Genomic DNA, 26,726 nt, shown 5'->3' with positions numbered 1-26,726 from the left:
TCCAGTTGTGTAGACAGATGCCATTTAAGGGTGTAACTGATCAGCAATTACGTTTAGATAGTTTCCAGCTTTTATGGTCTGTTCTATCACAACTAAGAACCTCAGAGCTGCCCATGAGAATGTCATCTAAAGCATAATGCCACCACCAGATATGTACGACCTGCTATACAGGGGAGAGCAACAGTTTGCCTAGAAGACAGCATACTCTGGCACAACCATCAATGTGAAGAATGAGAAATCACAATTCATCTGACCAGGCAACTGTCTTTAATTATCCATGGTCCAGTCTAAATGGTCTAAAGCTCACGCCAGGCATAGTTGACACTTGATCAATAGAGGCACACGAGACGTCTGCTGTATAAGACCATACCCAACAGTGTCTGCTGAACTGTGTGTTCCAAGACACTTGCACCAGGACTTGTCACCAGGCTGTCAGCCGAGCCACTGTCTAGTACCGATTTTGCTGTACCAAGTGGCTCAGTCTCCGACGTCTTTTTTTCTTTGATGATGCATGGATATCCAACACCTTGGCATCTACTGCTGGTTTTACCATCATTTATTCACTATGCATAAAAACTAACTATGGCAGATCATGAACAAACTACCAGTCGTTCAGTTTCGGAGATACTCATTGTGACTCTTCGGCCATTACAACCTGTCTTCTATCAAATTTGCTTAGATCAGCACTCATGAAAGTAAGCGTAAGAATGATTTCTTACCTTCTCCAGCAGCAGTTAAATACCATTCCCATTTAATCACATGCTCTCCACGTCATCCATACGGGTTCATTGAAAAATGTGAGGATGGTCATAATGTTTTGACTTATTAGTGTATCTAGACACACACATATATATACATATAAACTATGACAAGATTGCTGGGGCAAATTTAAAAGGCTGGGCACCCATATTCGAAGTTGCTCAGAGGATTTAATTTTTGATATCATTGGGAATATTTAATTTTATATCTTTTTATACCAAAAAATTGTTGGGGGGAAGCATTTTCTCAGTTACTTTACTTGCTTCATTTTAATAAAACAAGGCAATAGAAGCCAAGCGTAAACTTGATGAACAGTGGTAGTTTGACCTAGCATCAGACTAGAGAATGGGCTGGCTACATGGCCATTTCTCTTAAGAAGTCTTCCACGAAAGCACTACTTCCCTCAAGAAGACAAGGCTTATGCTTTGCCATAATCTGAAGAATCAGATTCTTTTAAAGTAAGATATAACAATGAGATTAGTTTCAGCAGTTCAAATCTTGTAGTAACTGCTTGTGATCTTCATAAAGTGCCTTTTCATTAAAAAGAGTATACTGTCCTTTTCAACACTTTAAATCACGAAGATTGAATCTTTCTCTAAATAAAAAGGGGGAAAAGACTGCAGATAGTTAGACAAAGATACTGTTTGAATTATTTTCTGACTATTAATTAACATAGCTAATTTCTTGGGAAACAAGAAAATACAGTTAGAATCTGAAAACTTGTCATGTTATGCACAGAGACGTGTTAGAAATTTTACCTTCAAACGATACAATTTCAGTTAATCATTTAAATATGTACTCTGTTTTCAGAATTATATTACTTGTAATACAAAACCATTCTGTTAAATGCTAATGCAGTTACTAATAAAAATCACATAAAAAATTATCTAATGATAAATAAATCTACTTTACCGAAATAAGTTGATATTGAAGAAAATTACTAAAAACGATATTTGTCCTTTTTCTGATGTTGAAGTGTACTCAATTGCAGTAGGACTAATCTGGAACATAGAGTAGTAAAATTTAGACTGCAAGAACATAAAGGTTTTCAACTATTTATAGAAAATGATATTTTAACTCTCTGAGCTCCATGACCGGCTTTATCCGGTCATGAGATTTTTTATCACTTGTTATATACAGTACAAAGTCCATAACCCAGATGTCCATTATCTGGAATGATCTATAATCTGGACTTCAAAGACACAAACTTTTTTTTTTGTATGCTTTATGCATGTGCGCGTTGAAAGAAATGTTTAATAAAGTAAACAAATAAATATTTAGCCCCCTTTTTTTTTTTTGTAAAGTTTGATACCCTTTAGATCATAACTGCTCTTTATTTCATAAATGACGGTTTCAGAGGGTTAATGAATACAAAAAAATACTCAGGTAAAATATATTGTAAAGACTTTACATGTAACTTCATTCAAAAAGCAAAGAAAGAAAGTCTACTGGGATTTGGTTGCTAATTAAAGCATAAAATTACTCTAATAAATAAACTTTCTCATAAATAATCAGGATTACAGTCAGTGACGTAGCGAGGGGGGCCAACGGGGTGTATGATGCCCCGGGCGCGGCTCGTAAAGGGGCGCCAAATGATCTCCAAACAAGACTTTCCGTAAAATTTCAGTTTTTATGTTGATCAATTTCTGGAAAACATATTTAAAATTAATAATTATTGTACATAATTAATTATTTATTTTCTTGGTTTGTGTAATAAAATGTTTGCAGTACATCAACCAACTATCTCCTCATACAAAATGTTCTTTCTGACCACTTTATTTCTCTAAAATAGAGATTTTTTTTAAACGAAATGCCCGTATAGCTTTCACTTTTTATCTTAAAACGATAACACAACCTTGTCCCGAATTTCTTAAACATATCTAGTTTCCAAAAAACCGATTCCATAGTCTGGAAATGACATTTTGGGAAACTCCTGACGCTTCCAGTACAATGGATTGTGTTTTGACTCTCATGTAAATGACTGATGGCCTTTCTGGCTATCGATTCAACTAAGTCATCTTGCTGAGACATCGTATATTCACTGCTACAAAAGCATTCAGTGCGTGTCAATTGTTTTTTAATCTCCTACTACAAAAAGAATGCTGCAGGTCGCTCCTTATCTAAAACGCATGGTTTTCGACGTCACAGGCTAAATTTGCATATTCCCAAAGTTTGTAAACATTATAATTTTCCTTCATAATCTCTTCTACTTCCTTTTGTTAAAAAGGTTGTTGATTATATGGTTATTTCATACCGAACTCACAGATCTATGGAGAAAATGTTTTTCCAAACCTAAGAGTTGCACTTCAAATACTCCATACTATTTCAATATCAAATGCTAGCTATGAATGTTCATTCATCAAATTAAAATAAATTTTGACATATTTACAATCAATGATGGTACAAGATCCCTTAAGTTACTAAGCACTTTTAAATATGGAAAGAGAAAAATTTTAAATTATCGACTTTGATGCAGTAATTGATAAATTTGTTTCATTTCAAGAAAAATTTATACACAGTAATAAATTATATAAATATTTTACAGTATTATTAATAAGTAATAATTATCTATAATATATATTAAACTTTCAATTGTTTAAAAGTTGAACTTTTTTAAAAACAATTATATAAATATATAAAATAAATAATACCTTTTTAACTAATTTTAGATCATCGTATGTCTGATTTTTCCGTCGACACAAATGCATTTCCAAATTCAATGCTAGTGTAGTTAGGTAGTGACTATTCTTAAAATATTTTAGAGTAGTTTAAGGCAGATTAAGCATTTTATTATTATTTGCACTATTTTCTTATTATTGATATATTCTATACATTATATTACTGTAATTATTTTTGGGGGGGGTGCGGCAAAAAGGTATTTTTCTTCGGGTGCCAGTTATGCTTGCTACACCACTGATTACAGTAAAGTAACAGATCTATTTGCATATTATTTTATATGACTAGATGAATCAGTTACATTTATTGAGTGAAAAATATTTTCTTGTTAAAAAACAGTAATGATGGAAAACAGAGTCAAAGGATGCAAGATTTACGAGTTTCTTTAATATTTGTAGAAAAGTAATTCTAAGGTTTACCTCCTTAACTCAGTTTCTCACTGCATTTACTAGTGATGAAGAAATGTTCCATCAATTAGGAAATATTCAAATCCTAAGTTATATAGTTTTCTTATGATGCTAGAAAATTGCTAATCAATATTTGGAATGTTTCTAAGTTATAAAGTACAATAAAAATTTCAGGTTTTTGTTTTATCTTTCCCTAGTTCTATCACTTCAACTGCGTAGTTTGTGCAAAACCTGCAGTTCCCAGTAAGTATATTAATCTCTTTTTCTTGGGTTACTTTGGAGACAAAACTTTGTTTCAATGTTTTAAGATTAATTTCATGCCGATACTTTCTGATTATACACCCCCCCACCACGGAAAGTCATCTTCTCATTGGTAATTTTGTGAATGAAAGGAAAATATTTGTTTGACTACCTTAACACAACACAGATTTTGTTCTGTTCATAAAAAATAGAGAACAAAGAAAGCATTTTACAGGGAACAAAAAATTTACTGAAAAAAAAAATCTCAATGGGTGGGTATTTTTAGTCAGCAGACATTATTTAGTAATGTTCCTTAAGTATAAAGTTTGTAAATTCATGTGTATTGAAACACGTGTATGGTATACACATGCATTTGTTGGTTGTTGTCGTGTGTATACCTAAAAATATACCAAAAATATGACAATTCTATTTTAGTGTTGACATGGGGTTGTGAATAATCAGAAAGTACCTTCCCAAAAATTAACATGAACAATACTGAAGAATATCTGACTAAAAACTTGTGAATAAATCTGCTAGAATCCATTTATCTGGTTACAGAACAATTTTCATTAAGGTTAAAAAAAGAAAAAAAAATCTGCCGAATGCAGATTATTTTAAAGTTGCTTAAGATTTTTCATATGTTACATAAACTTTGAATTAAACATATACAAATAAATTTCATGAGGGCAGATTGGCTGTGTTCATGACATGTTAAATACTAAAGTAGAGGCACGTCAAATTGGACTAGCATTAACAATGGAACTATATTCATAAAATTATATTTGCTTTTATTTAAATTTGGTAAAACATTAAAACAGCACAAGCACCTCGAGGAGATTGTTATTGCTTACAGTGAGAGAGAAAATCTTATTTGCTACAAATAAAGGTCAGAAGCATGAGGGTACAAGTGTTGCCAATCAACGCTCCACAAGTGCTTATCTTTATACTCGGTATTACAAAAATGCATGGTTCTTCATCTTAATAAAATTAATCATTTAAAAAGTCAGTTGCTTATACGTTACCTCGGCTCACATTTTGTCGGCGGTAATTTTTTGGGCCAATAATTTCGCAAAAAAGCATATCCAATCATCCAGTGGCATTTTGGTAATCTTGACCTGTTTATTTGTAGTCTCCTTCTCTTCTTGTATAAAAGGGATATTGTTGCAACAGTTATTTGTAATTTTCCTTCTGTTCGTGAAATTAATTTATCTCCTTATTTTTCTTCAGTTGCTGAGTGTATAAATAATGACTAGTACGTATAGCCTACAAAATTTGCTACAGATGTCTTTGAAGAGTTTAGTATTGTTAACAAAATGTCACTAATGCTAGTGGCCTAATAAATTCTCAGAAATTACAGCCTAGAAAATTCGAGCCTGAATAACTGACAAGTAACTAAAATGTTATTTTATCTGTACTTCTTAAAGCGTTTTGCAACATTGTTATTTCACGTCATGAATGTGATAAAATAAAATACATACTATCATTTTGATTGAAATTTTTTAACTCAATTTCATCTTTACACTTCTTCATCCAAAATAAAATCCAGTAGTAATGATGAAATCTTGCACTAATAAGCAAATTGTGATTTGATTTTTTCATTTTATTCAAACATATGTTTAATATTTAGACAGTTTTCTGCTTACATCGCTTCACATTGAAATAAGTTGATGGCTTGTTTAATTAGTTGCTTAATTATGTGAGGGCTATCTGGCTAATGAAGGGATATCGCTATGGACGACATTTTGACAGTAACTGGTTCATATTTACATATTGTGCATACAGATATATCACCTAATATTCCATAAAGCAAGTTCCTTCATCACTCTGAATTCAGTTCCAATGCTCTCGTCCATTTAGTTGGCCACTAGTAGATCTAAGAAATGCAGAAATAAATGCCCATAACTTTTAAAGTTTACGTTCATTTCTAAGCTTTTCTTTTTTAAAAATAATAATATTAATGAATCTATGCAGAATTGGAAAATCCACCAAGAAAAATAAGATTATTTATCGACATAATTAGAAATGTATTAAAAACTGCATAAAGCAGAGTAAATTATTTCTATAAGCAACCATTGATGAAATGTATTTTTATGGGATACAACAAATCACAAGGTCAACAATAATTACGTGCATAAAACTAGTGAATACTGACAGTCGACATGAGTTTGAAACTCGGTGAAAGGGCGCTAGCTGCTTGGGAATTTTCATGTTTTGCCCCATGTATTACATGAATACTGTACAGCATCTCTTAGAAATATTTCTTTCTGTCCTAGCTTTATTTAAATCAATCCACCAAGAAAAGAAAGAGAACCAGGTTCAGAAAACAATTCTACAAATTTAAATAAAAATGCAATTTTAGAATGGCACAGTATTTGATTAAACTCACTTCAGAGATTTATTCAAAATGTATATCAACCTAAGATGGATCTTTAGTTTAATTTTAATTCATACATTGACATGGTTTCTGTTCTAGTTTGGAGTTTACAAATCATGTAATTTGCAAGCAATATATACAAATATTTGTAGAAAGGATATAATTAATGATACCAAATAGATTTGATGACTAGAAAACAGCTACATCTGGTAGGCAACACTAAACTTATTCAGTATTTGTTAATATATGTGATTAAAGAAAAGTAACAAAATTAAAATCCTACACATCGCATCAAGCATATAGAGCACCAGTATCAATAACAATGTATGTGTGAGAATTAAGCACCAATTATTAAATAAAAACAGGAGATTCATAGGATGAACGAGAAATGTTTTACCTTAATTCCTCGTCTGTGCTTCGAGCCACTTAGCTTAACTGTACTGTTTTGCTGATCATCGCAATTTTGGTAGCCAGTGAAGTTGCAGTGAAATGTAGTTGTGATTCATGTATTCTCAGCGATATACATTCTCATGAAATCTTATAAGAATAATTTTCAAGACACCACACCATTTGTTAGATTTTGTTGCTCTTAGGCAATGGTTAATAACCAAAATTACTACCACCATGGGTAGAAAATTCAAGTATTAATCACATCTGCTCCTGTTAAAATGACAGCTTGGGCATCTACAAATGCAACAGCCCATGTACCTATTGCAAATAAAAAACAGGAAGATATTCTATATTTCTGATTTTGGCTTAAATGTTTTATCACATGAACACAAATTCTTCAGATTTATAAGCTTGCAATGAATGAATAATTGCAGTAAATATTAAAGATACTAAAGCAACAAGAATCGGCATAAGCTGCATGAATTTGCAGGGCTAGTTTCAGAGGTCTAATTCACTCCTGGAGCTGAAGAAGCAAGTGGAATATGCATTCATGCAGCAGTGGACGGTTCATTTAAGCGATACAAAGTAAATGATGGCGAAGAATATATGTTTTTCGACTTGTTATTTTATTGGGTTGTTCGGAAAGTAATTTCGTTTTTTCCCGTCAGAGGACTTAATTACATTTTTTCGAAACCAACTTCACACTTAAGCCGCATAACCATTATATGTCTTGAGAGCTGATATTACAAGGCTTGTGTGTGAAAAAGTTCTATTAATTCTACGCAGTAGTTTTTGGTTGGTGCCCTTTTAAATATGGAGAGCAATAAGCAGCATTTTCGTCATATTTTACTTTTTTACTTCAGAAAAAATTAAAATGCTGTCCAAGCGAGAAACAAATTGACGGATGTGTATGGAGAAGGCATGTTAACAGTACGCCAGTGCTAGAACTGGTTTGCAAAGTTTCGATCCGGCAATTTTGATGTCGAAGATGCACCACAGTCTGGAAGGCCGGTCGAAGCTGACAAAGATGCGATAAAGGCATTAGTTGATGCAAATCGGTGAATAACCACACGAAAGAACGGTGAGAGGTTAAATTTGTCGAATTCGACTGTTTATGGCCACTTGAAAGGCCTGGGCTTAACCTCGAAGCTCGATGTGTGGGTGCCCCATGTTCTTACGGAGTGAAATTTGTGTCATCGCGTTGACGTGTGCGATTCGCTCCTCAAACGTCAGGAAAATGATCCATTTTTGAAGCTGATTATTACTGGGGACGAAAAATGGGTCGTATACAACAATGTGAAACGCAAGAGGTCATGGAGCAGAAAAGATGAACCGGCTCAAAGCGTTTCAAAAGCCAACATTCACCAAAAAAAGGTGATGCTGTCCGTTTGGTGGGATTTCAAAGGAATAGTTTTTTTTTAGCTTTTACCGGACAATAAAACTATTAATTCGGAAGTTTATTGTCATCAGCTGGACAAATTGAATGATGCACTTAAACAGAAGAGGCCAGAATTAATCAACAGGAAGGGTGTAGTGTTCCACCAGGATAATGCGAGACCTCATACAAGTTTGGTCACTCGCCAAAAGCTTTTACAGCTTGAATGGGATATACTGCAACACCCACCATATTCTCCAGATCTGGCGCCTTCCGATTATTATTTGTTCCGGTCCCTGCAAAATTTTTTGGATGGTAAAACCTTTACCTCAAATGAAGATGTCAAAAACCACCTGAATCAGTTTTTTGCCAGCAAGGACCAAAACTTTTATGAGCAGGGAATCATGTTACTGCCAGAAAGATGGCAAAAGGTGTTGGACCAGAATGGCCAATATATAATTTAATAAAATATTTATTCATTATACAAAAATTGTCTTTCATGTTCCCCCAAAAAAAGGAATTACTTTCCGAACAACCCAATAATTAATATCTGCAATATATGTCTCTAAAGGTATTATTAAAATTTATTTTGAACGAATATTCTTATGTCTATGTCTATTCTTATGTTACGATTTAACAAAAAACTTTACATAAAATATGAAAAAGACAGTTATTTAATTTATAGAATTGTAAATGCAGGATATCTTTCATGGATAAAGATTAAAATGTATTTACTATGTCTAATTAAGTAGCACAGAGCTTAATGCTCATTTAAACATTTACAAATAAGCTTCAGAACTACACTATAATTTTTAATTGCATTTAATAATTCTGTTGATACATACTCAAAATCATGTCTTTTATACATAGATATATCTTTCTTTCAGAACCAAGGAAACCTGAACCGCCAAAACCCAGAAAACCATGGCGTTATTAATGTTGTAGGCATAAAGGTAATTATGTAATAGAAATCATCTAACAGTACACTATAATTCAATATGATACCCTGTGGCACAAGATGAACTGGACATGAGCGACTTCACTTACTTTGAGTTCAACTTATCTTGGAAAACTTTAAAAAGTTGTTTATTTAGAGTGGAGATTTATGAAGTAAAGGGCCCATCTCACCTGAACTTTCGGGGGTTCCTCATTTTAAGGTGGTCTACTACAGCAGCATTATAATACTAAAAATTTGTTTACACGCAGAATCGCTAATTAAGAAACTATATTGCGTGAAATTTGGCAGAAATATAAAGCAATAGGTCAGTTTTGGAATCAAAATGTTAGAATCAGGTTTGGAATGAAATTTACTTAAATATTATATTTTAAAAAAATTAGTTTGAAATACGTAATTTTAATGTGTAGTTTGGAAAGCCATCAATAGATGGCGCTACGAGTTAAAATTTAACATTGTAATCTTATTTCTGCAAAAATTCACGAAGTAATTGATTTTGATATCAGTTATAAATCATATTTTTTCTAAATAATATTTAGAAGCGTTTCATATATTCCTTTATACACAGTTTTCACTAAACATTGTCAGCTGTCAGCAGAATGACGTTTACGGCAACCCTATTGCATTGCTATTCCGCACTCGTTTTGTTTACATTTATTTGTACTGTGGTCAGTTTGCAAAAAATATGCGAAAATATCAAGGACGACCGAAAAAACATCCTGGTTTTAATAAAAGATCCAGAATTCAGCGTAAACGTCGAGCTCAAGAAAAAAATATGAAATTAAATTCCCGAGATGTGGAAGATTCCGAACAAGCGGATGTTTTCGAAAGGTGAGAAATAATTTATTCTTTATATCGACTACCTCGTGTTTATGATTTCGTAGTAAGTTAATTCCGAAGTAAAATATGCGTATTTTTTTTTATTGAAGGTCAGAAATTATTGATACAACTGCATCTGTGTCAAAGGAGAATCATTGCCCGGATGATTTTTTTACAAAGTAAGATTTTTTTTTTTTTGTTTTTTTGTTTTGTATGTGTGTGTATGAGGGGATGCTAATAATTGTTCAATTCTGTTATAACAATTTATTCCTCCATTCACACTAAATTGTTGGGAAATATTGAAAGGGTAAATTCCAATTCACAAGGAATTGCTGAAATAATTGAATATTTTCAAAAGTTTGAGCATGTTCTTGCAATCTAAATTGAATTCACCATCATTACATGTATTATTGGAAATTTTATAGTCATATGTTTGCTACGAAATGCTTTGTCAGTTACCTATGGTATATTTTTACAGGTGTATGCACATTTATTCATGTGCTCGCTGTTCAACTTGCTTTTTTTTATTATGTCATTTACTTGGATGTTAAAACTTTCTTTTAGCGTTGGAACATTTTATGATCATTTAGTAAAATTTATATATAAATATATATTATTGCTTGTTTATTTATGGTTCTGTGTATTTGTCATGTATGCATGTTGTGAAGTGTAGTTTTTGAAAAATATGTCACAAATGGTAAATTCCACCAAAAGCTGAATTGAATTGATATTGGGATGCAGGTAATTAGAAAATATCTGCCGTGTATTTTGAGCGTAAACCAAACTAGTGCCAAGAATGGGACCAATACGCTCAGGCTTGCTTAGCCTTTTTGCCATTGTCCAAATTGAATTATCTCCAGTATAAAGGGAGTGAATGCTTTCTCTGTATAACAATAAAATATCTGTCTGATCAAAAATCTACCAATAAGAAACTTTTCATATGTTATGTGACAGACTTTCTGCAAACAGAAGTCCTCAGCTCTGTTCTTGTACATGTTTTTTAATTGTGGTTCAGATGTGTACTTCTCAAAGGAATTCTTCTCATAGGAAGATTATCTGAACATTTAAAAACTATATTCTGCTTTTAGGGGCCTAATATTTTAGGCCCCTAAAATTAATATTGAAATTTCTAAAATGTTGAAAAATATGTCATCTGGATTCTGTGCAAAAAAATATAATCCCTTTTTCATTTCTGCATTTGCAATTCCTGCATTTTCTTTATTCCTACATTTTTTAATTGGAAGGAATTTCATTCGCAGAGCCCTATAATTTATTCTTACAAATCATGTAGTAATGTACCATTTTAGATAGATATAAATAACACATTTTGTAATTTTTCTAAACTATACAGCATGATATAATAGCTACACAGGGTATCGCGAAACAGTATACAGCAATATCTGTCGCACTGTCTGAGATGGGTGGTAGTCATACATAGCTTAATGCTTAAATTTGTTATGTGTTATTTATTTATTCATGTTTTTTTTTTTTTTTTTTTTTTTTTTTTTTTTTATTATTATTATTATGTTATAGCAGTTTATTTCTTTCATTCTTAGGTCCGGAAGTGAAAAATTTGACTTTTCTACGCCAGAAGTTACAGCTAATGTTCCTAAGACAAACCAGGCTTTCCTGAGGTAAGTTGGTTTATTTCTAAAATAGATATTAGCTGTGCATGATATTGAAACTCTTACAGCGACTTAATTATGGTTAACTAATTATGTATTAATTTAGAAGTCAAGCAACCAAAATCAGCGTTATATTTTCAAATAGTGAATATTTCAAAATATGATGCTGATTTTTGTTGGTTGACTCTCAAATTAATACTTGGTCGGTGTGTTATTGTATCTTAATTAAACTAATTATGGTTCTTTTCTTCTCAGTTCTGATCTGGACATTTCAGTTATTGACTCTGACGTAGAAGGTAGAAATACAAGCTCTCTTTTGGGGTAAATATGTATTTCTCTATGCCAAAATTAAAATGTCATCATTTATGTTTTTCTTTTATGGTGTTACATTATGTTGTTTACATACTGATAGCTATTAAAACTGTTAAATATAATATTGTAGCTATCAAAAAGAGGGGGATGAATTTGATTTGTACCAAATTTGGGCGTTTTGCATGAAAGAACGAAAATAAAAGATTTTTTTAAAAATATATTCATTGAAATCAGTGAAATTTTCAGACGGGACACTGCCTTAGGATGAAATATTTTGGGGTTTGATGAAATATTTTGGGCCAAATGAAAATATTTTGGGGTTTGATTCTTTTGATGGGAGCCTCATCAATAAGCCTACTATCTTTTTTAAATATTGCTTCTTTTTCATTGTTTTCATGATGTTTTATGTTCCCTTCATGAAAGAGATTTTTAATAATTTAAATTTTGTTAATAAAATATAACAAAATGAAATCTGTGATTATGTGGCTTTTATTTTTTCCATATATATTTATTTGAGGAAAACCAAAAATTTTATTATTTTACAGAATTTTTAAGAAAAATATAAGGATAAAATTTTTTAAATAATTCTGATTACTACCTTTGCTTTCCTCTCGTAATGTGCCTCAAATTAGAGCAATTAGACAACAAATTTAAGTCGTGATCTTTTTTTTCCAAGTTTTTTTTTAGGCTTAGGAGTATAAATTGCTTATCCCCACAAGACAGTGCATCTTCTTAGTATGCCATCCTAAGGCTCCGTTCACATGATGGTATAAATGTCATAGACGCATAATCATAAGGCACAAAATGTGGGAGTTCCATTCACACCTGCGAGAGAGGGTCTAAGCCATAGCCAATTAGAGAAGCTAAATTTGTGCATGCATGTATGTGTCTACAGCTTTCTCTCTCAATAGGCTTTATGTATATGCTCTGATTGGTTGACTGTTATATCAAGTCGGCACAAAGTTGAAAACTTCAAGCTTAATGCCCAAACTAGTTTTTGTGACATAGCAAGGTCTGACTACGAAGCGTTGTTAGTTGGGAATTATGACATTTATACAACGGCTTGAATAGAGCTTTAGAAAGCCATTTGGTAACTGAGTTATCCACCATGAAAGAGTTATTCTTGCCCCTCTGAATTCAGTGTTTACTGGAACACGAACATTTTATACTCAGGTGTAGAGGCCCTTCATGTGAAACCTTCGGCACACAAAGTACTGACTAATATTGCACGAGCAAATGACACTGCGAGCATGGAAGCACCAGTTGTGAAGATGACTCATCTTCTTGTAGTAATATACTGGTAATCCAGTGTATTATTATTGTTAATTTATTTGCTATCTGTTGCCTAAATTTTTCTAAACCTAATTGCGAATGGGCTGCCTGCATGGGCGTTTTCATGGTTTTCCCCGTGTATAATGTGTATATGAGCCATTTCCCTTAGAAAGTCCTCCATGAAAGCATCCCTCCTCTTAGGAAGATCAAGTGCTTTGCTGTCATCAAATAAGCCAAATTTAAACCTAATTTGTAATATTTATATATATTAATTATATATATGTATATATATTGTGTGTATATATATATATATACATATATACATATATGTATATATACATATATATACATATATGTATATATACATATATATACATATATGTATATATACATATATATATATATATATATATATATATATATATATATATATATATGTCATAATAAAAACACAAGGAAAAGACGGAACACTGTAGATGCGTGATGAGACCCATATTGAAGAACATTTTGATTGCGCAGTATGCTAGTAATGCTAACTTGGTAATATCTAAAGAACTTGGCAGTCGAAGCAGTTTTAATTCCATTTTTATTTCCAATTGATATTTGTGGCCACAATCACTTGGCACTAGTCGTGCCTTTCCACACAAGATTTACATTTTTATATATTGTTAAGATAGAAAGCAAGCCAGCGAAATTACATCTTAGCAGAGCAGAGGGCAAAAGCTGAAGTGCGTAGTTATGAAAGATGGAAGTACGTGAAGAGAAAAGTTTTGGTTTACAATTCGGTGATTGGTTGTTAAGAGGCATCTGGTATTAACGGTTACGTAAGATCGCATGATTAATTTGAATGACGCAATGCAGATAAGTTATTACGATTTTAGAATAGAGAGGAAGAATTAATGTTTATAGTTATATTATAATTCTGATTCATATATTTTTATCTTACATATATATATATATATATTTTAGCTTGGAGTCTGAGCCTCTTCAGGAGAACCTTAATGATGAATTTCTGTGTCCTGATTTACCTTTAATTTTCGAAAGGGAAGATCGACGAAAGGCAAATCCATTACCATCTGGCAGAACAATTTGCAATATGTCTTTTGTAATAGTGCAGGCTAGGACATTACAGCGTATCATATATAATGATAACGTTTCAACTAAAGCATTAAAGTATGGCTTGGCTAACGAAGCAGTAGCCTTAAATCAATACAAGGAAAAGCATATGGGGAAAAACATCAGACGTTGTGGCCTTTTTATTGATCCTAAATATCCCTTTCTTTGTACTTTGCCAGATGGATTGATAGACGAAGATGGATTACTTGAAATAAAATGTCCTTATACAGCCAGATTCTCAGCAGACTTGTCAGACTTTTTCAGCAAGCCTAATTCTGTTGGTCTTCGGATGGATGCTGATAATAATCTTTATTTACCGAAAAGCCACAAATATTATTTTCAAATTCAAGGGCAGTTAGCCATAACAGAGAGGAATTGGTGTGATTTATATATATGGTGCAGAGAAGATGCAATCACATTAAGAATACCCGAAGACAAAACTTTCTGGATCAGTTTAGTTCCAAAACTCGAAAAATTTTACGTGAATTGTATTCTTCCTGAGCTTGTTGATCCAAGAGCACCAAGAAAAATGTCTCTTAGAGAACCGAAGTATATTGTTGATGCTAGAGCACAGAATGAGAAACAAAATCAGGCCACTGCTTCTGTAAAACAAACACAAGAAAAAAGAGAAATTGAAATTTCAGAAGCAGATAAAATTATTTCATCTCCTAGAAAGAATGCAGGAGAGAAAAGAATCAGGAAACCAAAAATTATTTTTGATTTGTAATCAGTAACAAGCCAAGCCAGCACACCGTAACATTTTCTATGTCTGAATAAAAACTATGCCTGCAACAAAGCATTATGATTAAATCCATACCTAATTAGAATATTACCATTTCTCTAAAAAAATATGTTCAAAAAGTCTCTGCTTTCAGTAATAGATACGTCTGATCAATTCTGCCATAATTCTGTAATCAATACTTGAAGCTAGAATCTCCTGTGCTGCACTACCATTGCATCTCTTTTCTGAATGTTTCATCATCCACTTCTCATTTAGTTCACGGAGCAGGGAAGCCTAAAACTTACTTACTTACCCAGTCTGACATGTACACTGACAACGATGCAACCCAGGAGAATCAAGATAGATTCTGCTACACCAAACAAGTGGCTTGCATTAATCCTATCACAATTCAGGACTCCTGATTCAGCTGGAAGGTCATCAATACAATGATATTTGAGAAGAAGATATACAAAATTGAGTATCGTGGAAAGATGATTGCTTATATCTTGAACGTGGATGATCCACTTGTCTACAAAACTCATAACCATGCTAAAAAATAAGGACATCAAATTTCAGTGCATCCTGCTCTCACAAGAGAGAAAGGTGATCATTAGAAGCCTTCCCAGCTCCACATGTTAATGCTGCCTCATGTTGCATAATATAATAATACACACACTGGCCAATCAATAAGAAACCTTTCAGATTTTCATCTGAATGCATGCTAGGGATGAAATATCCAAATTTTTTCTATGATGTGGATTATACTTGGTTAAAATGCCAGTATAAGTAAGGTGTAAGAGTGCTTTTCATGATGAATGAAGTAAAATGGGGAAAAAAAGGCGGCAGATCGTTCACCATTTGAAAAAGGGGCTTATTGTTGGTGCACATTTAGTGGGGGCATCGATTTCGAATCCTTCTCTAAAAAATGTAACTGCAGTTCGAGCATAGTTTTCAAAGACAGTGATCGGCGGTATCTCCGATGAATTGTACGGCAGAACACGGATTCAACTATCACAAATCGTCAACCAAGGCTCTTCCCAACAAATTTCAGCTAGAACTATGCGCAGCGAATTGCAGAGCGATAGGAATGCATAGTTTTGGTGCCTGTAAGAAAATCGCTCAGTTCTGCCGACATGCAAGACTTCATTTTCAGTGGTGTCGAGAAAAGACACTGGACATCTGAGGATTGGAAATGGGTAATGTGGTGGGATATTACATTATGTATTACATATTAAACATAAGTTATGGGTTACCTCATAACTACAGAAGCTTCCTGTTTGCTGCCGGAAAAGGTTGAAGTAATCTGCAATGTAAATTACCGACAATACATAGCTTTGTTCATTTATGGGCATGATAAAATTTTATCGATGCTTTTTGAAAAATGCTGCAGAAACTCAAGGAGTCATACACGAAATGTTAAAGGGCGATAAAAAAAGATCATTGTAAAGTTCCATGCACAGATGAAGGTGTTTAGTGTATTTAATTATGGCAAAGCACACTAGGGCTATCTGCCTAACAGAAGGGATGCCTTCGTGGAGGACTTTCTAAGGGAAACTGGCTCATATACACGTTACACATGGGGAAAACCACGAAAACGCCCATGCAGCCAGTCCGTTCGCGGGATTCGAACCTCGGACCGAACTACCAGTGTTCAGCGATTTTACCGCTCGGCCGCTGGTAGGCCTGCACAGATGAAGGAATTCACCAGTTTGAGAAGTGCAAATCTGATTTAGTCAATGGTGCCCTTTTGTGTTTCCCAATGGATTACTCTTTGTGTGCAGATGCATCAGACTTTCCTATAGGATCAGTATTGCAGCAATTGGAAGAACAAGACTGAAAACCTATTGTGTTCTACTCTAAAACATTAAATAATGCACAGAAGGTTTATAGTACCTATGACAGAGAAGTCTTAGGAATATATCTTTCTGTCAAGCATTTTAAACATGTATCGGAAGGACGCAAATTCATCATACGTACTGATCACAATTCACTGTTGGATTTAAGGACTAATGTTTTGTATATTTTGCTATACTTCATCATTCCTCTGACATCATCTTCTAAATATTAGTAAATATATATCTGCATTAGTGATAATCAGCTGTGAGCACATAGTGCACCATCTTCAACTCATTTGGGTATAAATTATGCTAGTGATTATAATGTCCTTGCTTTTTCCCATATGCCATATGTTGCATGAAATTTTGTTATATGAATCTAGCTTCCTGTGAGGAATTTCTGTGATCTTTCTAGTATGTATGGTCAAGAATTAGGCTTGTGATATACTGTCATGATTTTGCCCACATGTTCCCTGAATATACTACCATTTCCTTAGGAAGACTTCCAAGAAGAATACTGTTGTGAGTTCTAAGCCTAACTATGGTTTGGAACTGTTTAAAATGAATTATTGGGATTCTGAACATGTAATGTGGATGCAATTCTATTTCCATTTAGAAGATTTTCTGCAAAGGCAATGCTTTAGCTGTGAGATAATTCTGTTTTGGAAATAAAACTGATATTTATTTAGATTTGTGGTATTTATAAGGCAGTTTATCAATAGCAGGTAGCATCTTGCCTCTTTGCTTTGATCAGGGCCTGTGCAACCAGTGGTAGTCAAAATTTTTAGAATTCAGAGAATAGTGCATAGCAAAATTTTATAATTTAGCAGAGGGCACTGAGCAGCAGAATTTAGAGGCAAAAAAATGTTCAGAACTTACGAAGACATCAGCCAGCAGAATTTAGGATATGCAGAGATTGCACTGAGTGGCAATAGTGTCATATGTTACATTTTCTATCTGCATTATTAATTTGCGAAACAATTTCAGCTGTTTGAAAATGCATTTTTCTGTTAGAAATTTGTATTTCTTGCAATTTCTTTTTTTTGGGGGGGAGGTCGAGAATATGGTGTTAAAAATATTTTATCATTTTCTTTTTTCTCTTTTTTTTTCAGGTGAAAATTTTGTGCATGATTTGGCTTTCATTGAGACGTCTATGGGTCAGGAGTTACTAAGGAAGAGAAACTTACATGCAGGTTGAAGCATGCAGTGTCAAATGTATAAGGAATATAAAAGATGCTGTATATTAGTATAAGTTTGAATATCCATAATAAAAAAATTTCTTGAAAATTGTGTTTTTTCTGCGAGTTATTAAAATTGGAAATAATTAATTACAATAGTTATGAAAATTTTCGAAAATAAAAATACAAGTAGTATTTAAAAAGTACTGCAAAACTCATTTTTAAGTAGAAAAATTATTCTCAGATGAAATTCTTTCGATTATGCAAAAGGACTTTTTTAGTATTTGAAAGGTTCATTTGAACCCAACAACTGAAACTAACGTCTCCCCAGTTTATTGATACCAACCATTTTGTTGGTATCAATGAACCCACTACTTTCTAAAAGCATTTCTGTCAATTACTAAGGGCTAATGAACAGGTGTTGAATTCTCAAGATGAATGTTGCCGAAACAGAAAAAAGTGTACTTCAGAACATACTGCAGTAGCTCAAACAAAGTCACGGCCCTCATCTATACTGTAGTCAGGGAGAAATTATTCCCCTTCCTTTTCTTTCAAAAGCTGAGTTTCCAAACGCACAACGGGAGGCCGTTGCTAAAAGCTGTGGAACCAGTTTTATAGCTATTTTTAGCAACTTGTGAGCTGTTTTTCAGATAACACAGTAAATCTCGGGGAGGGGGAATTTGAAATCATGATCACTGCCGGTACGGCAGAATTTAGGTACAGCAAAATTGTAAAATTCAGCGAAGCATCAAGCAATAAAATTTTAGAATTTTGTGGGAAGGGCACTTGACAACAGAATTTATTGCGTACAAAGTCAGCAAAATGCATAGCGCCGTACCTGATTCATGATACAGCAGTATTCATTACCAATAGCAAACTTGTTTGAGGATAAGTTCGAAAAAATGTTTTCTAGTTGTTACCTAAAATCGGTAAACAATAATCTTTGAAAGATTATTCGATTATATCGTTACTAATATGGTAAAAATTTGAAAAGCAATCAGAAGCCGTATCTCTAGGGTCTTCACGTCACGATTTATTTTTATTTGTTCGAATATGATATTTATATCTCTCTTTCTACAAGTATGTATCTTCGTACGTATAAAGTATCAAAAATAATAAAAGTAATTAATAAATTTTCTCTAGTTGCCCTGAAAACTACATCTGAATATAAAGCTAAGAAAGACATCAGTAAATTGCTGTTGTTATTTGCTGATCATAATGGTAATCAACCGAACATGATCACATATACCATCTTCAAAACTTTGATTTTTATCAAGCTTCATATAAATACTAGGTTTTTGTTAGTCGCGTAATTTGACATCCTAAATTTAAGATGACAGATGAAATAATGACTAGTTCTGAATTAGCTCACTCAGGAAGTAAAATTTTCTCCTTCCCGTCAATATAGCATATTTATAGCTCCCAATGATGGCGATCACTAACTAAATATGTTATGGATTAGAACCCTATTGCACTCCATAAGTTTTTCTTTATTCGCTTTATGTGCATGCATGCTTGGTTGTGGCAGAAATTAAAAAGCCCCCCCTTTTTTTTTTACTTAGGTTATTCGAATGTATACGCCAGACATTTATTTGTTGAACTGTAATTATAATTTGGAACGTGGTGGTAGAGCCGTTGGAGCCGAACCGAACGTCAGTTTGTTTAGAATTATAGAGTTTGATTACGCCAAAGCAGGTGAATTTGGAAAACACCAAAATCGGTCATGCATCCAACTCGTTATCGAGGCTTGAACTCCGGATGAACTACCAGTGTTCGGCGGCTCGTTTGCTAGAATTGCGTTAGGCTCTTTGAATGTAGCAAAGCCACGAGGGTTACCTTCTTAAGATGGCAGGCCTTCGTGGAGTCATTTTCTGAAGGCTTAGATTAGGTTATTATGGCAAAGCACAGTAGGATGCCTTCATGTTGAACTTTCTTAGAGAAATTGACAACCCATACACGTTACACATACAGAAAATTATGAAAACGTCCATGCAGCCGGCCCGTTAGCCTTGATTCGAATCCAGGTCGAAACTACCAGTGTTCAGCGATTTAATTCCTCTACCGCGGGAGGGCCTAATTGCTGAAGGGAACTGGCTTGTATTCATGTTACACACGGTGAAAACAAACAATGCAACCAGTTGATTCGTCTTGCATCGAACCCAAACCAGTTCGAACTTCCAGTATTCAGTAGTTTTAACCACTCGGCCACTGGTGGCGTGTGGTAGGAGCCACAGATAATGTACTGAGTAGCAAAAATCCCTAATAGTGGCCCTGGTTACTAGTAGGATTGTAAGTATATTGGTAATCATCCAATCTACAGCAAGGAAATTTCGGAGCTTAATTGTAAAGTCAAATGCGACACTCCGCTAAACGTGGTATATGTAGAGATGGAAAAATTTATTATTTAAAATACTTGTATTTATTAGTAAACATTTTATAAAATTTATTCTTAATTTAGCGTTTAAGAATTCTAAGAGAGTTATCTCAGTATTTTTTCCTCCTTTGGTAATCCAATAAAATTGAGTAAATTTATGTTCTGTAATATCTTTGCGTGTTATATACATAGTTTTTTTTTTTTTTTTTTTCTTTCAAAGTTAGACAAGTTTACACAAACAATACAGGTCGAAAAGGGAGCTGGTCTGCGCCCGGTGAGCCTGTCGGCAGCGTCGCGAAGCGTAATTTGACTAACGAAAAGATCATGCTTTGGATCTGGTGAGATTGCCGTGGTATTATCCATAAAAATGAATCTCTCCATTAGTCGCACTATGCATCACATAAACGTCAGCTGTGCGCCGCATGAGCTGACTCAAGCAGATAAGGTTAGACGTGTTCGAGCCTGTACTATTCTTCTCGAATATCAACGCAAAGTTAAAGTTCTGGACCAGATAGTCACTTGTGTTGAAAAATAAATTTATTTCAACAACATAGGCCAAAATTTAGTTGATCTGCGCCCGTGAGTCCGTCGGCAGCATCGTAAAGCGTAATTTGACTAACAAAAAGATCATTCTTTTGTATTTGGTGGGATTGCCGTGGTATTAATCACAAATAGTATATGGAAAAAGGTAAAACCCTTGACAGTAAAGGATACAACGAGATGCTAGTGCATGTTGACGCTGCTATCAAGGAAAAGAGTCGAATTGAGTTCCGGCGCAGAAAGGTAACGTTCCATCAAGATAATACCATACGTGTCTGCATTCACCGGCTGGCCTCTGTACGGACTCGAAAGGGATCTTTCACCACATCCACCATATAACCCCGACATCGCACGTTCGGACTTTCAGCTACATCTTGCTGATCCTATCTTCACTTCTGCACAAGACGTCCCAAATGAGGTTGACCTGTGTTTGAACTCGGGCCACCAAGTTTCCGAGCCGAAGGTTTTGAAAAACTACCAAAAAATTCGCAGAAAAGCATAGATTTTTGGTAGTGATTACTATCCGCACTAAAGGTACTGACTGCTTTTTTTTTCATAACTTTATGAAGAACGTTCGTGCTTAAAATTTTCGTTACAACCATTAAATTCTGTAATTTATGAATTCCTTCCCACTTCTCATGTATTTATCAACTGTTCTTTATGAACCTGATATTCCTACAATTATCAGCTGTACTTTATAAATCTGATATGTAGAAACGCAATTTGATTTTATGCATTTCAGTATCAAGTGAAATCTTTAAACTAATCGTTCATTATAACACTTTATGTTGTTTTCATTCAAAGCTGAACTCAGATAATGTGCCGAGGTTGAACTACCAGTAATAGGCGACTTTAGCGCTCGCCCGCTAGAATTTAGAGAGGAACTGAGTGCTAGAATTGGGTTAGGCTCTTTGAATATAGCAAAGCCACGAGGTGGCAGATAGCAGATGCTTTCGTGGAGGAAGTTTCTGAAGGCTTAGTTTAGTTTATAGCAAAGCTCCCCATACACGTTACACACGGGGAAGATTATGAAAACGCCCATGTAGCCAGCCCGTTCGCCTTGATTCGAACCCAGGTTGGAACTACCAGTGTTCAGCGATTTAACTGCTCGGCCGCGGGTGAGCCTAATTGCTGAAGGAAACTGGGTCGTATTCATGTTGCACAACAGGAAAACAAACCATGCAGCCAGCTGGTTCGCCTGGGATCGAACCGAAACCAGGTCGAACTTCCAGTAATCAATATTCTTAACCACTCAGCCACTGGCGGCGCGTGGCAGAAGTAAGAGCCACGGATATTATAGTGAGCATTATAGTGATAAGATATTGTAGTGAGCAGCAAAAACCTCTAATACTGGCTCTGGTTACTAGTAGAATTATATATTGGTAATAATCCAATCTACAGCAATGAAATTTCGGAGCATAATTGTGAAGTTAAATACGACACTCCGATAAACGTGATAAAGATGAAAAATTTTTTAAAAAAGGAAACTTACTATGCAAATACATGTATTCATTAGTAAACATTTTATAAAATTTATTCTTAATTTAGCGTTTATGAATTCTCAGAGAATTATCTCATCGAATTATTTTTTTCTCCTCTGGTAATCCAATATAATTGAGTAAATGTGCTGTTAATATCTTTGCCTGTTATGTACATAGTTTTTTTTTTTTTTTTTCCGTTCAAAGTTAGATAAAACTGAACGTACGTTACACTGAAATTACTTTGTCTAGAAAGTAAGCGCTTGAGTAGAAACAGATGTTGGGTTTTATTTTTAGAAGACATGAGATCGCTTTCTGTAAAGTAATGTTATAAAATTTTGAATCTGAAATAATCGTACTTCGTTTTTAGTAGCGCAGAATGATAAAGATTTAATGAGAATATCGCAAAGCATCTTTTTAGAGACGCTGTTATAATTTTGCTATTTTATTTTTTTATGGTAGCTCAAGGAAAAAGGCAGGCTGCTAAATACGGTAACAGCACATTACTCTGTTTCATATATAGCGAATCCGCTCTGAAATGAGGCACGAAGCGGTAAAGTAGCTGAACACCAGTATTTCGGTCCGAGTTTCGAATTCCGCGAAGGGACTGGTTGCGCTTTCGTGGTTTTACCCTGTGTAACGTGTCTAGGAGCCAATTTCCCTTAGAAAGTCTTCCACGAAGGCATCCTTTCCCTTAGGCAGATAGATCGTACCGGTGTTTATGTTATCAACAGTACTGGTTATTTTTAAAAATGATCATCCTAGAAAGGTGATTGCCAAAAAGTATTCACTTCGCATATTTATACGTTATGCATGAATATACTCTTTTTAATCAATCTAATATATATAAATTACTAATGCTTTAAAAAAATTCAATTTTCAATATTCTGTTTCCTATTTGTTCCTGTTCAATGAAACAGATTCATACACAGCAAATCCAAATGCATCGCTACAGGAAGATGATAAACCAGCACAGTACGTAATTACAGTTACATCCGGAAAAGAGTAGATATACATATAAATACATAATATATATATATATATACGGTATACAACGATATACAATATATATATATATATATATATGTCATATTAAAATAAAACTTGGCAGTAGAAGCGATTTTAATTCCATTTTTATTTCCAATTGATATTTGTGGCCACAATCACTTGGCACTCTAGTCGTGCCTTTCCACAGAAGATTTACATTTTTATATATTGTTAAGATAGAAAGCAAGCCAGCGAAATTACATCTTAGCAGAGCAGAGGGCAAAAGCTTAAGTGCGTAGTTATGAAAGATGGAAGCACGCGAAGAGAAAAGTTTTGGTTTACAATTCGGTGATTGGTCGTCAAGAGGCATCTGGTATTAACGGTTACGTAAGATCGCATGATTAATTTGAATGACGCAATGCAGATAAGTTATTACGATTTTAGAATAGAGAGGAAGAATTTATGTTTATAGTTATATTATAATTCTGATTCATACATTTTTATCTTACATATATATATTATCGTTTTTTAGGATGTATCTATAATATGTATCATTTTACTTTATTAAAATATAATATTCAATTTTGTAATTTAGGAATTTCTTCTCCCTTATCATGTATTATCAGCTTGTACTTTATAAACCTGATACCCCTTCAATTATCAGCTGTATTTTATAAACCTGAAACATAGAAACGCAATTTGATTTTATGCATTTCAGTATCAAGTGAAATATTAAAACTGATTGTTCATTATAACACTTTATGTATTCATTCAAAGCGGATCTCAGATAATGTGCCGCAAATTATTTCCACACTAAGTTTTTTGTGCAAATAATACGTCCTGCTAGTATTTTTGTAATAAAATGCATGTTATTAATTGATTTCGAATTTTCGTTGCATCTTGATATTGCTGCCAAAAGATATTCAATCAACAATAGTATCTTTTACTACGTTTATGTGTGTGGATACATAGACATTTCTCCGTGTACTAGAAAAATTTGATAATGATTTATCCACTTTTGATGTAAAAAAATAATAGTTAGGAGTGTTATACGATTTTATAATACAAGTAAAAAATATATATAAAGCTCTGGAAAGTGCTAACACATATTTATGGAATATTATGGATGGTAATTTATGAAATATTATGGATGGATGAGTAAATGGAATATTATGTGATTGCTATATATGTATACACATATCATCAAGTATAAAATCATTTATATATAATTTTTATGTCGCGATGAAATTTGTTTACTTCCGCAAAATAACGGCAAATTATGAAACATTACGCAACATTGAAAAGCGTGATGAACAAATTTTGCGAAAAGAAATAGCGACTACTGCACGTATCTCACAGATATCTTTCATTCAACACAAAAGTGAAAAAGTTCTATTCCTGTTCAAAACATACTCTGCAGTCTGAGTCATAGACGGAAGAAATGACAGCAGGTCTTTTGTTCAACTGAGGGGATGTGTTTAAGTGTTTTATGGCTTACTCACTTTCCCGGCAAACGAGTACAGAGGAAGGAAGCGTCGTTGCCATAGTAACCAGGCTGTAGGTAGTCTTACAGATTTGAGTCTTTATCGCTCAACGTTCGTAGCGCCATCTGTTATTAAAAATCGACATGAGAAAGGGGTATTAAACGCTCTTAAAAGAGTATGTGTAGAATTTTTTAAATATTGACTTGAGAGCTTTACAATGATGACCAGTCATTTTTGCAATTAGAGTGATGCATAAATCCTCCACTCTTTATTTACCTGAATTTTTTTTTTTTTTTTTTTGTCTAGTATTGATAATAAGTAAATATATGATTTGCATTACAGCAATTACTTTGAGGTATAATTAAAGACGATATAATTGAAATAAACGTTTTGTTCAAGATATATGAACATGAGCTGTAAAATTATGCTTTATAAATGTTATAAAAATTTATGTCTATTTATGCAAAATGAAACAACTATTAAAAAAAAAACTAAATGACGAAGGAAAAAAACGTGTGTGGGTTTTTAAAGATTAAAAAAAAAAAAGAAAAAAGAAAAAAAAAAAGGAAAAAAGAAGAAGAAGCTGAATTCTAAGGATAAGCAGTAAGCTCTGAAAATAACATGTTTTCCTTTAGAGTTTGCTGTTTTACTCCTTAAAACTCAAATTTTTCTACTCCTTAAGATTAAATTTTTTCCCGTTCTTTGCTTGTTGTTCCTTTTTTATTCCTCACGTTTTTGAATTTTAATAGATGAACCTTTCTGTAAATTATCAAAATGCATAACTGCATAGTTTATTAATACGTGAAAAATTCTTTTTTTTTATTACGTCGAAAATATGTACATGTTTTCAAATGTCATTCTTTTAAAATACAAGTCTTATTTTGCAGTTATGCATTACAGGTACTAGTAACTACTTATTGAATTGCCTAATAACTGCCTTCTTTGCCTTATTTCTGCTTTTGCAACTGATAACAGTAGAATATTAAAAAGGTAAAGTAGTTGATTACACAATCTCTTAAACTGGTTCGGCACTGCAGACTGTTTGGGGGGGGAATAAGCTTAAACAGATTATAATATAAATCAACATTTTTAATGCCAGAGTGTAACTTGAACATGGTTTCATACAGGAGAAAAGAAATGGAAAAAATGTGCATACATACATTGCGAAAAAGAGTTACGTCATCGCTGTGCAGATAAGCGCAAACTGTGCATGCATTAGAAGAGCTCTTAAGATAAGCTCTACACTCATATATTTGATACAATCCCCCTTTTCCACAATTGGCGACTAGAAAAAAAAATAATAAACATTAATCATTTACAGTCGTTCCAATTAATTTACAACACTTAGGATGTTTTGAAACAATGTTTTTGTCAGTGCATCAGCAGATATTTTCTCTGTTGGCAGTTATTTAACGTCTATTTCATTTCTTTCATAAATCTCATGCATGATGTGATGTCTTATCTATCTGCTTAGTTAGTGCATGAGTGATAAACAGAATTTTTCGTAAATTTTTGTGCACCTTCATTATCACAACATACAATGGTTGGATATTCAGCATTGAAATTTAATTCTTTCAGAAAATGACGTAAATAAACTGCTTCTTTTAGTACTGTCTGAAAGACAAATGCACTCTCCTTCAGTACTTGATAATGCAACAGTTTGTTGTTTTGATATTTCCCATGTTATTGGATTTCCGGCAAGCTAGAATAGTTAACCTGTATAGGATTTTCTAGTATAAAAATCAGACATCCAATTGGCATCAGGATACCGAATAAGTGCTTCTCCAGTCTTTTGAAACTTTGGACAAT

At 33.5% G+C, this 26,726-nt stretch overlaps 1 protein-coding gene and 1 long non-coding RNA gene across 6 annotated transcripts in view; one reads left to right on the top strand and one right to left on the bottom strand.

Annotated features, from left to right (window-relative positions):
• Positions 1-26,726, bottom strand: part of LOC118203817 (uncharacterized) — a 72,912-nt gene that overhangs the window by 28,978 nt on the left and 17,208 nt on the right. For 2 of the 5 annotated variants that reach the window (XR_015039215.1, XM_035376108.2), the window contains exons 2-3: positions 26,078-26,202; positions 1,672-1,760 (exon numbers count right to left, since the gene is read on the bottom strand). Coding sequence is in view for 2 of the 5 variants with exons in the window: in XM_035376108.2 (XP_035231999.1) it covers positions 1,672-1,760; positions 26,078-26,202 (214 nt within the window). In the remaining 3 variants the exon portion in view is untranslated. The remainder of the gene's footprint in view (positions 1-1,671; positions 1,761-26,077; positions 26,203-26,726) is intronic. The other 3 variants (XR_004760661.2, XR_015039216.1, XM_085809948.1) reach the window with 2 other exon arrangements.
• The window catches only part of LOC146992897 (uncharacterized), a 68,000-nt gene that overhangs the window by 38,759 nt on the left and 2,515 nt on the right, over positions 1-26,726 (top strand). The window contains exons 5-6 of the long non-coding RNA XR_015039217.1: positions 4,040-4,085; positions 9,109-9,174. This is a non-coding gene — a long non-coding RNA (uncharacterized LOC146992897). The remainder of the gene's footprint in view (positions 1-4,039; positions 4,086-9,108; positions 9,175-26,726) is intronic.

The sequence above is a fragment of the Stegodyphus dumicola genome, chromosome X2 (genome assembly GCF_044657685.1).
Source record: "Stegodyphus dumicola isolate Sdum_Otavi_A_Nest chromosome X2, ASM4465768v1".
Lineage (NCBI taxonomy): Eukaryota > Metazoa > Arthropoda > Arachnida > Araneae > Eresidae > Stegodyphus > Stegodyphus dumicola.
Note: the sequence above shows the minus strand (reverse complement) of the source record. Positions and strands in the feature narration are given on the sequence as shown.